General features: G+C 48.9%; 1 protein-coding gene across 11 annotated transcripts in view; it reads right to left on the reverse strand.

Annotated features, from left to right (window-relative positions):
* PLEKHA7 (pleckstrin homology domain containing A7) overlaps positions 1–16,042 on the reverse strand; it is a 214,422-nt gene that overhangs the window by 125,679 nt on the left and 72,701 nt on the right. For 2 of the 11 annotated variants that reach the window (XM_058546057.1, XM_058546055.1), the window contains exon 1: positions 12,031–12,523. The exons of 4 other annotated variants lie outside the window; for them this stretch is intronic. In XM_058546057.1, coding sequence (XP_058402040.1) covers positions 12,031–12,398 — 368 coding nt within the window. In that variant the 5' untranslated portion in view covers positions 12,399–12,523. Of the gene's footprint in view, positions 1–12,030; positions 12,534–12,683; positions 13,123–16,042 lie in introns of those variants that run through there. 5 more of the 11 variants (XM_058546053.1, XM_058546054.1, XM_058546052.1 and 2 more) reach the window with 5 other exon arrangements.

Raw genomic sequence — 16,042 nt, forward strand, 5'->3', positions numbered from 1 at the left:
GGATCTGAACCCTGCCTCTCCAATCTATCCTTTGTGACCATGGGCTTATTAATCAACCTCTCTGAGCTTTCTCAATATAAACACGATGAACCCATTAATACCCACAGGTAAAATGCCCAGGGTGGAGCTGGCCCCCTTCTTCCTGCCACTGAAAGAATAAAGCTGGCAAAGCAAGTACATCCTCTCAGAGGGTGCAAATTGGTGTATATGCATGAATTTCCTAATGTTATCCACAGACAGCCCACACGCACCTCCATGATTTCTGCCACGTTCCTGTCAAACCTGTACTTCTACTTTTTTTTAAATAGACCACACAGACTTGAGCGACATCCTAAGCAATAATAGCCGCCAAACGATGAGTTCAATGTTCTAGCTATATTTCTCTTCAAACACACATGAAAAAAATCATATACTCATGTATAAAACAATTAAAAAAAATATTCACTCCTGTATTATCCCATATCCTGTCACACTTTGGAAAACACTGGTGAAAAAACCTGATTTCTGATCCTGGCTTAATTAAAAATATTATGTATGCCCAGGTCATTCCCTTCTCTGGGACTCAAGTTTCCTCCAAATACTAAGGAGGATGGTGTAGACAACTTTTCCATTTCCTTCCAGTTCTGAGATTCTGAGATTTATTATCAAGTAGTCCAAATAAGCAAAAGAATCCAAGCAGGGAACTTTTTAAAAAGGTAATCAATACCACTCAAAATAATTAGAATCATTCATCTTTTTTTTTTTTAAGATTTTATTTATTCATTTTTTCCCCCCAAAGCCCCAGTAGATAGCTGTATGTCATAGGTTCACATCCTTCTAGTTGCTGTACGTGGGACTCGGCCTTGGGTTGGACGGAGAAGTGGTGCCTTGGGGCGTGCCCGGGATCCGAACCCGGGCCGCCAGCATCAGAGGGCGCGCACTTAACTGCCAAGCCACGGAGCCAGCCCTAGAATCATTCATCTTAAAACCAGATAGAGGAAAAAGATGAGAGAGAGAATGACAGAGTATATGCCATACTTTCCCTCATCTCGAAAGGCTCTGACTTCCTGCTTCTCTTTCACGGGATTTATTATATCAGCAGTTTTTCATCACCGCGGGTACTTGGTTTTGTAATGGGACAACCTGGATTTGAATCTCAGCTTGAGTGGGTGTTGGTTTTATCACCTGAGGCAAGCCATTTAACCTCGTAGTTTCCACAGTTGTAAAATGGGTAATACCTCCTTCACAAGGTTGGAGATTAAGTGTGAGTAACTTGTGTAAAGCACTTGGAACCGGCTGGCTACAACCGCTCTCCACTATTACTATCATGCCTGTACTAAGCGGTGGAGTACACGTCGGCCTCTCCCACTCAACTGTAAACTCTCTGAAGGCAGGAACGCCTTGCTCATCTTCCACTCCCTGGCTGTGCCTAGCTCAGTGCATCACACAAAATAAAGATTTCGACCTGAATCTGTAAGGAATCAAGACTTCCAGAAAGAGTGCCTGCTCCACGTGAGGAAACTAGCTGTGCCCAGAGATGTATAAATAACAAGCAAATCTTCCCTGACAAAAACCAAATGTTCCCTCTTCCTAAAAAAAAAAAAAAAAAAGTCTTTAGAAATCCACCAAAAAGTAAACAGTGGTTGTCTTTGGTGCTTGGGCCATGATTCCTCCCTTCTATCTTCCTTTGCAACATTCTAAACTTTCCGCAACGTGTACATAATAGGAAAAATTATTTAAATTATAACAAGGATAAGTGAGACTGCTTACTCCGAGTGAGAAAGTCGGAGACCTGCGGTCCAGTCCCCCATTACATATCTGGCTACCTGACCTCAGGCAAATCACTCCACTTTCCAACAAAATGACAGGAACAATAGCCACTCTGATGACATCACCGGGCTGCCAGGAGCCAGGGCACCCGGGGCCATGCCATGAAAACCCTATCACTGCAGACGAGAGCTCTGGAATCTCTGGAGCATGCCTGGAGCCCCACCAGTCGCTTTTCACTTTTTATTCCTAACCAGACCTTTATTCCTTTATTTTGTGTCATACCCTCATAAATGTTATTCTTGTCATAAAAAGAAATAATAACCCACAAAGCTGCAGCCTTTTTCTTATCCTATAAACGTGCTGCAAAAGTAATGAGAACGAATTTGAGGCTGTGATCATAACTCTCTGTTAATGAGCACCACCAGTGTTTGAAACACCACCAGCTGTGAGCCCTTATTTTCACAGGGTGTTTTGTTTCTTTCTTCCTTGTTTTTTTCCCTAACACATTTAAAACTTCAGACCTGAGTGCTCACTGGCAGATCGTTTGGAGTAGAGAGAATGAGGCAAAACAGCGAACCAGAAAGATGGGACCTTGAAAACTTGCAGCCTGATCGTTGGCTCTAAACCAAACATTTCCCCTGCCTGAAGTCAAATCAAACTGGTAACCTCTTTTTTTAATCCATAAACATTTAGTTTATTTACATGAATTACACTCAAGTCAGAAGGAGATACAACCGGTTCTCAGCATCTAGGCGTTGCCCAGCACTGAGGAAACTCATGTACAATCCCTTTTATATACCTTGCATCACCATCCTAATATCAACTATCTTTGATCCACCAGCACCCTCATTCCTAAAAGGCACCATTAGGCGAGTGAGCACAGACGGTCATAGTCCCACACAGACAACACTTAAAAGGCACAGCAAGGTGTCGTGTCCATAAGCCCTGTAGAGCCTGTGGATGAGGGGGCAGAGAGGACAAGAGAGAAGCACCAAAAGAACAAACTGACCAATAACGACCTCTTTTACTCATTTTATAGACTTATATCCAAAATTATCTTGGGATGTTAGGTCAATGGAAGAAAGGCAGTGTGGAAACATATTTGCAGAAACTTCCATTTATTCCTTACTCTGGGAGACAGAGGTCTTCAGATGCATGATTTCCACAGGGGGTCAGTTACCCAACAATAACGATTACAATTCCTAACAGTTCAACTTTCTCATCAATAAAATGTGGGCAATAATCAACTGCATCATAAATTGTTATGAGAATTAAATGAGATAATACATGAAAGCACTGAGAACAGTGTCTGGTACATAGTAAGCTACCAATAATTACTTGCATGCTGCATTACAGTTTTGCATACATTATCCCATTTGATCATAAGAACTGTGTGAAGCAGGTTTTATTCTCACAGGACACTGACTCAAAGAGATAAAGGACTTGTCCATAGTTACATAGCTAAAAGTGCCGCGAACCCAGTTGCTCTTAGAACTAACATCCGATAATCGTGGCTGAACCAGAGACAGCTGCTTTAGCAGGAGCATGAGCATGCTACCTCTCCAGTTTAGCTGCGCTGTATGCCTGCAGTCAGGGATAATCACACGTCTCCAAAGCATCTCTCAATAATCTGAGGCTGGAAAACAGGTTTGATGTGAAGGTGAGATGACACTCTTCCAGGACAGTCCTCACATCTGACCCTAGGAGCCCGAGTATGGCCTCTGGGGTGGGCACAAAAGGGCATTTCTGACATTCTCATTTTCGACATAATAAAACAACTCTCTCAGCTGCTGTTCCAAGGATCCTCTAGTTACCTTTAATTAATAAAAAGTAGCTACCAATTAACAAGCACTATGTTAAATCCTTTACAAACATCTCACACAATCCTCACAATTATCCTGGGGGGGAGGTGAAGAGAGGTACCTTCATCCCTCTTTAACAGGCAAGGAAACTGAGACTCAGAGAGGCGCAGAGACACGAATCCAGTTTGAAATCATCTGCAGAGAAAGTGCCAAACACCATCTGCCTCAAGTAACCCCTCGTTCTCTCTCCCCTTCCTCCTGGATACATACCCACAGGGCACAAGCCTGGAAGACTAGCCTCTTTTCTCTTCCGAGACAGTATAAAACCGAGGGAGGAATTTTGTGCTTTTGCAAATCCAGACTGCAAAGGCTGCCAGGGTCTTGATTCTGTTTCTTCTCTTGATCTTATGTGATTCAGAGCACCTCTCTCTTAGCCTGGGTACTTTCTCCTGCTGCCCATCCCAGGAAGAGGCTCCTCGCCAAGCCTGCTACTGAGGAACACAGTAACAGCCACCATCAACCCCAGTGCCTCCGTTAAGAGGGAAGAGAGAAGACAAAGTTGAGGAGCTGGTGTACAGAAACAGGCTGTGCCTTTTCCCAGGTCACAGGGGCAGTCAGGGCCCAGGACAGAGGCCTCAGCTGATGCTGGACTCATCACAGCCTGCTCTGCCCAGCACAGAGATTAGGAACAGGACCCACGGAGGAATCTCCAACCAGCCCTGCTCAGTCCTCTGACTCTACCACCCACAGTGACCTGCCCGGCTCCTTCTCACCTCTCAGTGCCCCAGGGACCCTACTGCCATCTACTCTTTACAGAATCACCTTGAGTAGCTTCCCCAGGCAGTGGTTAGGCCATTATCAGTGAATACTCGGCCATGACCAACATGTCTGCAAGGTGAGCAGACATTAGATGGCAGCCTTGGGCAGATTTCTCATAATAGAAAAAACTTGTCCTTAATCACCGCCGTCTCCAAACCCTCAACTTGCAGAGTGCCAGCAGATCACCAGCAGCTTGGGGCACTGCTGGAGAAGGTGGCACTTTAAAATCATGTGTTGGGGGGAGGGGTACCACTGAATGTACACACAACAAACCCAAGTGGGAGGACAGGTGGCACGGAAGCAGCCTCTGAAGCCAAGCGCTCCTTCATCATTTCCTCCCTGGAAGGCTGGGGTGAGACGGAGACTATGTGTCCCTGGACAGCCATCAGAACAGTCCAGCCCTGGAAACCAGAGCCAGGAGGAAGGTGAACCCAGCAAGCCAAGTCACTGAGGAAGGGGACAGAAAATTAGGGGGAGGGACGTGGGGTACTATAGTTGCCTGTCTCAGAGAACCTCTGATACAATGCACAGCCCACAGCCAATGCTAAAATCTCCCTTGCTTTGTTGTAGGCAGCTAGTAAGTCAGACATGAGCAGGGGAAGGGAGAAAAGCTGACAAACCACAATAGAAGCAGCCTCTTCGGAGGGCCCCCTTCAACACCAAAAACATCCTGTTTCGCAGCTCGCTCACGCACAGAGCTAGCTTCCACCTGCTGCCCCCTAACCTCACCTTCATTATACTAAAATCATAATAAATTTACATTGCGGTTTTGATCGCCCTTGCGGGGGACAGAAGCCATGATAGTTCCACCAAGGGCCATCTAAGGGAAAATACTCCCCCTTCCGACATGAGGGAGGGGACAACAAGCCAATTGGACAGACCCCCTTCAATCCCCTCCTATACCCCTCCACCACCTATGTAACCTAAAAATTACTCAAGCCCTAGCGTAGTTGCTCACCTCGAGCCTGCCTGCTCCCTCTCTTGGAGTGTACTTTCGCTTTGCAAATAAACCCCTTCTTGCTTTGAACATTACTTCGTGTGTTCACTCACAAATTCTTTTGCGATGCCGAACAAGAACCTGGAAAACCCAGCCAGCCCACCCAGTAACATCTTTGGCGAGCCAGCCGGGAGGGTATAAACAACTGACAATCAACCAGTGGTGAGTCTACATTCCTCGCCTCCCTTGCGCTAGAGGAATTGTCCTCCTCTCTGTCACACTACCAAATCTCTCTCTTCCTCCCCTATTTCTCTTTTCTGGCCTGACAAGAGCGCAAAAAGCCGCACACAGGGTGGGCACAGGTTGAGCAGTTAAAAGCCATCAGGGCGCTCACCACCTAAAAGAAGTCACCTGTGACAGGATGAGCTGGTCATGGAACAGGGTTAAATCTTAGTCCCCACCAGCCACAAGACAATGTCCATGCCACAAACAGGAACCCAGTCAAGCACACACATTCCCACCCCATGGCAACGTCCCCTTTTAGGCACCTAGATCACCCACAACCAGGCCTCCTTACTTCTCTCTGTCTCTGACGTTTCTTACTCCCATCTTTGTCTTTTCCCGTCATGGGGGAACCAAAGCCTCCCCCTTGCCTTGTCTCTGCTGCTGCTGCCCATGTTTATTTTGATGTCCTTTTCAGCGGGCAGTGGGGCTCTAAAGTCTGCGAACTTCTCTGCAAGCTGTCACTCTGGTCCTGTTCCTTTTCGCCTAAGCGTTGCACTTGTGCGGGCCACAAACGGTTGGGTTATGAGCCCTTTTTTTGATTGAGTTAGAGACCCCCAACATCAGGATTTTAGCTTACGGGTCTATTTCATTAGGCACTTCATAAAATGCCACCGGGTCAAAATTCTCTGTGACATACATATGACAGTCAGTTCTACCTGGACATCTGATAAACTTAGAGAAATCCACAAATTTTTATGGATCAGACAAAGCCAGGTCAGTTTGACTCAAACACCCCCTACCTTAGCGACCATCACCAGCCACCAAATACTATGGAGACTTATAGATCAGGCTTTATGGGACTGCTTGAGGGCAATGTTCCATCAGGACACTACGTCCCAAACAGATTTACCCATGAACGAGGGTGAATCATTCACCCTCGAGAACCCTGTAGAGCCCATGCTCTTCGGGGGGAGGTTCCTCCTGCAAGAAGAGGTATGGATGCTATAATTGATAGTCTGGTTTACAGTACGTAGGGGAAAGTAGGAACCCTGGGACTCTAACCCGGGGTACTCTGGGGCTCTTGGAGGCCCAGTATAATTGGCCATAGGTTGTACCGTAAACCTCAGGAAGGTCCTCGTCTTCATGGGCGCCCATGGGGGATAGGACACCAGCCACCGAGATGTCGGGGCCAACAGGGAGATCGCATATAGTGGGTATGGCAAGTCCCACACTCCGTACACTCTGGGTATGGCGAGTCCCGGAGTGCCCTGGGTATGGCGAGTCCCAGGGAACCTGCTAGAGGGACAAAGGGTCACTCCCAGCTCCCTCAGCAGTATGTGATCTGGTCAGGGCAGGGGGACGATGGGGACGCCCACTCTCCCTTGGCTGCCCCTCACACTCTCCCTGAAGGTTATGAGTACTACAAACCCAAACTCCTCAAATCCAGGAATGGGCCTGAGCCCGCACACTCTGGGTTAGAGTCCCAGGGTTCCCACTTTCTCCTGACCTCAAGTTCTGGAATGGGCCCAAGCCCCCATGCTCCAGGTTAGAGTCCCAGAGTACCCTGGGTTAGAGTCCCAGGGTTCCTACTTTCCCGTGAGCACTACAAACCAGGCTATCAGTTATAGCATCCATACCTCTTTTTGCAAGAGGAACCTCTCCCTGAAGAGTATGGGTTCTACAGCATCCATCCCAAAAACCTCCCGTCTGGTGTGCATCCTTAAGAATCGGGAGCAACTGTCTCTGGACAGCCTCAAGAGGAAAAAACTCATTTTCTTCTGTAATACGGCATGGCCACAATATAAGTTAGGGGACGGAAAAATCTGGCCAGAGAAGGGCAGCCTAAATTATAATACCTTATTGCAATTGGACCTGTTTTACAGAGGTGAAGGGAAATGATCAAAAATCCCCTACGTTCAGGCCTTGGTGGCTCTAAGGGATGACCCTATTAATACAACACATGCACAGAGAAGTGTCGGCCCATGACCCAAAATACACCCGACACTATTGGTGGCCCTCAGGACTGAGGAGACTGAGGCCCCTTCTCAACCAAAAGACCCAAAATCAGGGCTCACACCTACCCCACCCCTATGTCACTGCCAGCTTATCAGCCTCCCTTGCCCACGGCACCCCCTCAAACTAACAGGGAAGTCCCATCTGGACTATACCCCCTCCACAAATTAGCCAATGGCCAGGCAGGGACCATATGAGTGCAGGTACCCTTTTCTATGTCCGAACTGGTGCAGTGCCAGCAAAAATTAGGAAAATTCTCTAAAGATCCAGATGGGACCTCAGAAAGTGCTCCTCACCACCAAATTGAGACCAAAGTCTGCGCGCAACACAATTTGGCCAAGTTCTCACCTGACCGCAGGTGAGTGAGCTTCTTCTGGTGCCCCTTGGCACTTTCCCTTCGTTTTCTTCCACCTCACGTGTTGCTTCTTTCCCTCGTCCTTTTGTTCACGTGCTGCAAGACTGGGTATGATAATTATCTTACGCAACGTCACCAACTATAGCAAAGGGACAAAATCTTACAGATTGCTAGATTTGCCACACATCTCCTAAATCTGCTACCCCTTACCTATATCAATTTCAACCTACACTTAACTTTTCAGATCTCCAAGTGCCCAGGGCAGGAACACCAGATCTAAAAAGTGCCACCCTCCTTTCACAATCCTCAAGTCCCTCCCCTTGCGTGAGGTCCCTAGTCCTGAGGGAGGAACGATGTGGCTCCATGTGCCCTTCTCCATGGCTGACCTAAGTGGCGGCCAAAACAAGCTCGGTAGATTTTCAGAGGATCACTCTCACTTTGTTAAAAATTTGAGGGTTTAACACTCTCATTCAGCCTAACCTGGGCTGACATGCATGTCATCCTGTCCACTTGTAGAACTCTTTTAGGGATGCATTTTATAACCCAGTCAACCCCAAACCTCAGGAGAAAATTACAAAAGGCTACTCTGGGACCCCAAACACCCATCAATCAGTTGATGGACATGGCCTTTAGGGTGTCTAACAATTGGGACCGGACAAAGGAGGCAGAGAAAGCTGAGAAAACTAAATATAAGGCCCCACTGTTGGCCATGGCTTTGGCCGCCAAGCCACCTCAGGGTTACCTGGTGAAAGGCCCTAAGGCAAGGGCAGGACCCGGGAAGCCCTGGTCAGAGCCACTGCCCTCGCCAGAGCTCTAAGCAAGAAAACCGTCACCTCTGTGGACAAGAGGGGCATTGGAAGCAGGAACGTCCTCAGACTAAGTCGTGCCCACCACACCTTGTCCACTCCATAGACTTAAGGCTTACTGGAGGAAGGACTGCCCCCAGCTCTCTCCAGGGCCGGGGACAACCCGAATCCTATCGTCTCACGAGGATGACTGACAGGGCCCAAGGTCCCTTGGCTCACACTCGCCATCACACCACAGGAGCCTCAGATAACCTTTGACGTGGCAGGTAAGGCTGTTACTTTCTTACTGGATACGGGAGCCACCTACTCTGCCGTCACCCATACCCCAGGGCCGTTGTCCCTCAACTCTTCTCCTGTAACCGGGATAAATGGGCATACAAAACTCAGGAGCTTTAATCAACCCCTCACTTGCCTCAGAGACTCTTCTATGGTAATTCACAGTTGGGAACCAACATCAGGAGGGGTGCACCCCAGGAGACTAACTCACTGCTCTTGAGAAAACTACGAAATTAACACTAAGACCACTCATGTTAAAACCACAAAAGAAAGACTTCCCCGGGGACCAACTATAGCCTAAAAGGAAAGGGCCATATCAGGTGTTGCTAAGCAGTCCTACAGCTGTAACATTACAGGGCATCTCCAGCTGGATACATATGACTAGGATAAAGCCTACACCCTTCCACTCTCAGCAGGACCCCAAGGCAAACTCCAGCCCTGAGTACTCTTGTGAGCAGGCCACTGAGAGATAAGTAAACCCGCCCCACATACACCTCCTCCTACTCCCATTCCTCGTTCTTTCCACTTTTTACATCCTCTTGACCCACAGCAAACCCCTCTCTTGGAGACATAACTCTGTATGGCAACGGGTACAAGCAATATCCGGAATATACAATCTGACGGACTGCTGGGCCTGTTTCAAACAACTGGTATTTACTCCCAATACCACCATGGGCTCCCCTAACCCCTTTGAAATTGCAACCATGTTGTGGACCAAAGCAAAATCAATCCTGCCCATTGAGTGGTTACAAACTCTCCTAGGCCCCTATTATCATCATCCTCTGTCTTCTCATATTTGGACCCTGTATTTTTAACTTACTTGTTAAATTTGTTTCCTCTCACCCAGAGGCCATCAGACTACAAACAGTCCTCCAATAGGGATACAGGCCCAACCGTCAGCCATCAGATGATGCACGTGCCACCTTCCATGGACTGACATCCAACTCAGAGCCACCGAGGAGCAAAACCGAAACTTCCTTTTAGCCCTTCTCCCCTGACAGAGAGCAAGAGGTTCTGGGACTCTCAGGTAGGCCTACAACCCCTACCAGCAGGAAGCAGCTACAGAAGATCTGACCTCCACCCCTACTCCCTTGTAAGATTCCAAGGGCCCAGATCTCTTGAGGGGGGAATACTGTAGTAAGTCAGACATGAGCAGGGGAAGGGAGAAAAGCTGACAAATCACAATAGAAGCAGCCTCTTCGGAGGGCCCCCTTCAACACCAACAACGTCCTGTTTTGCAGCTCGCTCATGCACAGAGCTAGCTTCCACCTGCTGCCCCCTAACCTCACCCTCATTATACTAAAATCATAATAAATTTACATTGCGGTTTTCACCCCCCCTTGCGGGGCCTAGAAGCCATGACAGATCCACCAAGGGCCATCTAAGGGAAAAAACTCCCTCATGTTGGGAGGGGGCAACAAGCCAATTGGACAGACCCCCTTCAATCTCCTCCTATACCCCTCCACCACCTATATAACCTAAAAATTATGCAAGCCCCGGCACAGTTGCTCACCTCGAGCCTGCCTGCTCCCTCTCTTGGAGTGTACTTTCGCTTTACAAACAAATCTCTTCTTGCTTTGAACTTGACTTGGTGTGTTCGCTCACAAAGTCTTTTGCGACGCCGAACAAGAACCGGGAAAACTCAGCCAGCCCACTCTGTAATACCTACACTCTTCACCCCTATAAGTCCATCCCTCTCTACACATCTCTCACCCCCATATGCCCATCCCCCCTACACACTCCTCATCCCCATATGCCCATCCCCCTGTACACACTCCGTACCCCCATATGCCCATCCCCCCTACACACTCCTCATCCCCACATGCCCATCCCCCCTCTACACACTCCTCATCCCCATGTGCCCATCCCCCCTCTACACACTCCTCACCCCCATAAGCCCATCCCGCTCTACACACTCCTCACCCCCATAAGCCCACCCCCCTCTACACACCTCTCACCACCATATGCCCATCCCCCTTCTACACACTCCTCACCCCCATAAGCCCGGCTCCCTCTTGTACTCCTAAGAGTGTCAACTTCCAAGACATGCTAATTTTCTCATCACACTTACTCTACAGATCCACTAACCCTTTAGCTTACAAAGCTGAGGACTCTATTCTAAGCTGACAAAGAAAGAACAGCTTCCCAGGTCTCTAAGTCACAATGCTGCCAGGACGGCTGAGTTTGGCGACTCTCCTCAGGCTCCAGCTGAGGCAAAAATCTCCTCAGGCCTGCCTTCAACCAGCCCCCATGCAACCCACCTCCCCAAAGCCAAGCCCCATCCACAGTCCTCTATTTAAGCCTGAGCCCTTCCATTCCCATTCAATAGGGGCCCCCGGAAATACCCCAGCACACATAGAGCACACCTGGTGAGACTACCAGTCCTAGAATCCACCTTCTCCCAGCCATGCGGGAAGGGAAACTGAAACCACTCTGAGGGAACTCCGCCCTCAGCTCTTCCCCACCTCGACCTCCTCCCTCTCTGGGCGCAGAGGGCACTGGGAGAGCAGGTGAGGTGACCACCGGGCAGACACTTTTGCTTCTGCCCACAGTCTTAGAGACCAGGGGCTTGAAATACACCCAAGGCCACTTGTCGAGCAGGTGCAGAGGTTTTCAGGCACTGGGGCTGGGACAGGGCAGCACTTTTCATTAGGCTTCAGACTGCCGGCTGAGGACTCAGGTCTCACACACCTGGCCTGGAAGCTTCATCAGGAAGCTGCTCTGAGGCAGGGGTGGGAAGGTTAGTTGCGCAAGGCAAAGGAGGAAGGGGACCCGCTGGTTTAAAAGCAGATAAAAACCTGGAGATGCTCCCTTTCTGTCCTCCCAAAGGAGACGGGCTGTCCCATAGATGGTGAAGAGGGATCCCTTCCTCGGAGTGCCAGTCACTGGGGGAATACCAGCATCTTTCTCAGGAACTAGGCTGCAATACCTTGGGCTTAAACCTTGACTGCCAACGCCAAAAAAGGTAAAGAAAAACCTGCAACCCACCAACCTCATTTCCAGATTCTCTCTCTAAAGCCTAGACACACTAATAATTAACTTGCCTACCCGGGAGCTCGCCGGCGTTGCCATAAAAGATGAGTAATGGCACCGGAGCCCCGGCCCCACGCCCGCGGGCTTCTGGGCTCAGGGCTGGGACGGGCGCCTGGAACAAAGCCTCCGCATTCCTCCGGGAAGGTGTGTCTGAAACCAGACCTGTCAACGGCGGGAAGCTGACCCCTTACCTCCTCCTTAGCCGGCTCCCAACCAGAAGGAGGGTGGGATGGGGGTAAAGAGGGGGAGGAGGGGCGGGCGCGCGGGGCGGAACGGGTGGGGAGGTTGCCTCTGCCCACTCCCCCCCCCCACTGACCAGTGTCCCCAACCACAGCCGATTTCGGGAAGCCGCCCTGTCTGCTGAGAGAGAATCCTGTCACCATGAACGCAGGCTGTACTTGGAGACTCAATTCTCAAAACAACAAGGCAGCTCCCTCGGCGCCCTTCCCAATGAGTAACCCAAAGCCCGGCGCCGGCTCAATGAATTCTCTCGCTGAAAACTCCAGCGGCAAGCTGCGGCTCCCACGCCGATGGCCGGCCGGGGACAAACCAGCTCCCGTAACGCCAGCGGCCAGGCACAAAAGCACCCCCCAATACAGCCCGTGCACCGTGCACCCTGCCGACCCAACACCCCGCAGCCCCCCGAAAGTTACGGCGCGCGGACACACCTGCAGGTCCCCCGCGGCGGCCCCTGCCAGCCCTCCAGGGCGGCGGGGCAAGCGTCCCTGGGCGGGCAGCGCCGTGGCTCCATGCGCCCACTCCGCGAGCCCGGGCCGGCCACCGGTCAGCAGCACTGGGCGGCGGAGAGCGCTGGGGCCTCAGCGCGCCCGCGGCGCATCGCGCGCCCTCCTCGTCCTCGCCTGGGCCTTCCCTAAGAGCCCACACCCACTTGACATCAGCGCAGATCAGAGCACGTGGCGCGGCGCCAGACGGCGGACCCTGGCGGTCCAGAGCGCGCCCCGCGTGCCGCCGCTCCAGCAGGACAGCGCGTCCCAGCGCGGCACATTCCTCTCCTTGCAGAGGATGCTGCAAGCAGGAGCGGGTAGGGAGACCAAGGAGGAGGAAGGAAACCGGTGGAGGGGGCAGGACCTGCCGCCTAACAGCAGGGCTGCTCTGGAGCCCAGCCACCCACCAGCAGACCTTACAGCCCTTGTCGCAAGTGCCCATCTACTGTGAAGACCAGGCTGCGGGTGACCCACGTTGCTGTCCTCTCCCCGCCAAGGAGAGAGGCCTGACCTTGAATTCTCTTCACCAGAATGACTCAAGGAGGCTCCTCTCTAACCACCTCTATTAAATTGCCGGGCTGATTCTGGCAAGCCAGGAATGAATGCTTGGTTGATGTGGTTGCTGACCCCATCACCCAGGAGGCGGCTCTCCAGCACCCAGTGAAGCAGACCATACCCTCTGGCTTGTCTCTACATAGCAGTCTCAACTGGGTATTCTTTCTTTCTCTCTTTTTTTTTTTTTTTTTGTGAGATCAGCCCTGTGCTAACATCTGCCAATCCTTTTTTTTTTTTTTTTGGCTGAGGAAGACTGGCCCTGGGCTAACATCTGTGCCCATCTTCCTCTACTTTATATGGAATGCCGCCACAGCATGGCTTAACAAGCAGTGCGTCGGTGCACACCTGGGATCTGAACCTGCGAACCCTGGGCCGCCACAGCGGATAGCTCGCACTTAACTGCTTGCCCCACTGGGCCAGCCCCTCTTTCTCTCTTCTTTTAATGCCCTTGGCAATAAGGGACAGCTCTCCTGGTTCTGCAGGCAATCAGAAGCAGCACTGCTTAGCAGCCCACCACACACACATACACACACTTAATTCACTCATTAGCATGCATACAAATAGGCAAACATTCAAGCATTTAAGGCTCAATATGTGCCAGGAGCAACACACAGAAGATAAACAACCTACACTCATAGACCATTCAGTCTAGTCAGGGAGAGAGATATTAAATGCAAAGCAAGGTAATTATAATTGTTACAAGGGTATTCAAGGTAGCAGGTGCTATAAGAATGCACACAGAGACCCCCAACTATCTTGGCAGTCAGGAAAGGCTTCCCTGAGGAGGTGACATTTGAGCTGCTGAGGCATGATGAGGAGAAATTATCCAGGAGGAGGGAAAGTTCAGGCAAAGACCCTGGTTATTAAAGTGTAAGCTCACTCCCATTCACAGATGGTGATGATCAAGCAGAAGTGAACTGCCATGCTGGAGACACCGGGACCTTTGTCCAGGAGGGGGCATGGGGCAGCTCACAGGCCCTGGAAGAGAGCCTGGCCGTCTCTCGTCATAAGGGTCCAAAGAGACCCTTATGTCTGTTTTCTCATCTCTCCCTGAACCATGCTCTCCCACCTCAATGAAAGAGCTCTGAACAGGGAGTTGGGAGCTTTTACTTCTGACTCCAACTGCATCACCAGTTTGCTGTGTGGCTCTACAGAAATCCCTTCCACTCGCTGATTTCAGTTTCTCTATCTAATATGAGGGGTTGGATTAGGACAGTGTTTCTCCATTTATTTTTTAAAACCCATACTCCCTTTTGGAGAAATATACAACTGTCATTCCTGTTCTGTAGCATCTACATATGATAAGACATCAAATCATTTTCCAAATCAAAAATTACAATATTGAACATGCTCTTAAAACTACATATGCCCTTTAAGTATTAAGTAATATTGTCTTTAGATGTCTGCTGAAGATAACTTGGAGGCAGGAGTAAAGATATGGTCTCCAAGCTCATCCTTTTCCTGTTATCTGTCTCTGTCCCTCCCGCATGAACCTGGCCACCAGCATTTATCATCTCTAGCCTCATTTCTTTTATTCTTTCCAGGATAAATTGGCCAGACAATGAATAGAAGCTCTGGGTCATCCAAAAAAAAAAAAAAGGCATGCTATGGAAGACTCTTGAATAATAACTTCCAGTAATGCTGGGAAATAGATGCTTTGAAGGAAGCATACAATGTTCCCGGGGAAAAATTAGCAATATGAATTAAAAGCCTTAAAAATGTACATATCATTTGAACCATCGATTCCACATCTAAGAATTTATCCTCAAGACATAATTATGGATGAATGCAAAGGTTTATCCACAAGGTTGTTCATTTCACCATTTTTATAACAGCAAATAATTAGAAATAACCTAAATGTACAATGTACAGGAGATTGGTTAATAAACTGTGGGACATCTTTACAACTGAATATATGCAACTTGAAAAAATAATAAATAGAATATTTACTGTTGAATAAAACAAAACAAAGGTTACAAAACAAATGATCCCAACTCTGTGTGTGTGTGTGTGCACGTGTGTGTGTTGCCAGGGTGGTAAGCACCTATGGCGGAGTTGCACTGTGTTCATTTTCCTCACTGATTGACTCAGAACCTACCCCCTGGAGCAAAATGTGATGCCATCATGGCATGTCATCCTCACAAGTAAATCTACTAACCAATATTCAAGTTACAGAAGCTTGGTATTAAAACAGAATGGAATAAACCTTACAGATAGGAACACAGTTCAATTCTCCACCATCTACTCACCATTAGGAATTTGATAGTAATCTTAAAGGTAGAATGTTTTTTTCCCTCAACTTGTCATTTCATATAGGGTTTTCAGTTGTTCTCTCCTTGAGTCCAGTTCAGTGGTTTCCAAAATTTAGAGTATAAAAATTATTGTCCATGGTGGTTTAGGGTAATTTTGACTTTATGAGATTCTTTTCCCTTACACTCTGAGTTTAGAACCATTGTATGACAGTTCAGAAAAAAGACTACCAGAAGGATATTTACTAAAATGTTAACAATGTTGAAATTAATTTCCTTCCTTGGGATTTTCTATGTTTTCCAAGTTGTCTGACAATAAACATATATTATCTTGGTAATCAGAAAATAAAATGCTCCCTAAAAATAAGCGGGTTAAAAACTCTCCAAAAGATAAAAAGAAACTATGCCTTGACCTTAAAAGAGGCAACTCTGACCATGCCCTTCATATCCCTCCCCTCTGTAAGCTCTGATACTGCCCCAGTTGGTGCCCCAACATCC

This window comes from Diceros bicornis, chromosome 7, assembly GCF_020826845.1.
Source record: "Diceros bicornis minor isolate mBicDic1 chromosome 7, mDicBic1.mat.cur, whole genome shotgun sequence".
Taxonomy (NCBI): domain Eukaryota; kingdom Metazoa; phylum Chordata; class Mammalia; order Perissodactyla; family Rhinocerotidae; genus Diceros; species Diceros bicornis.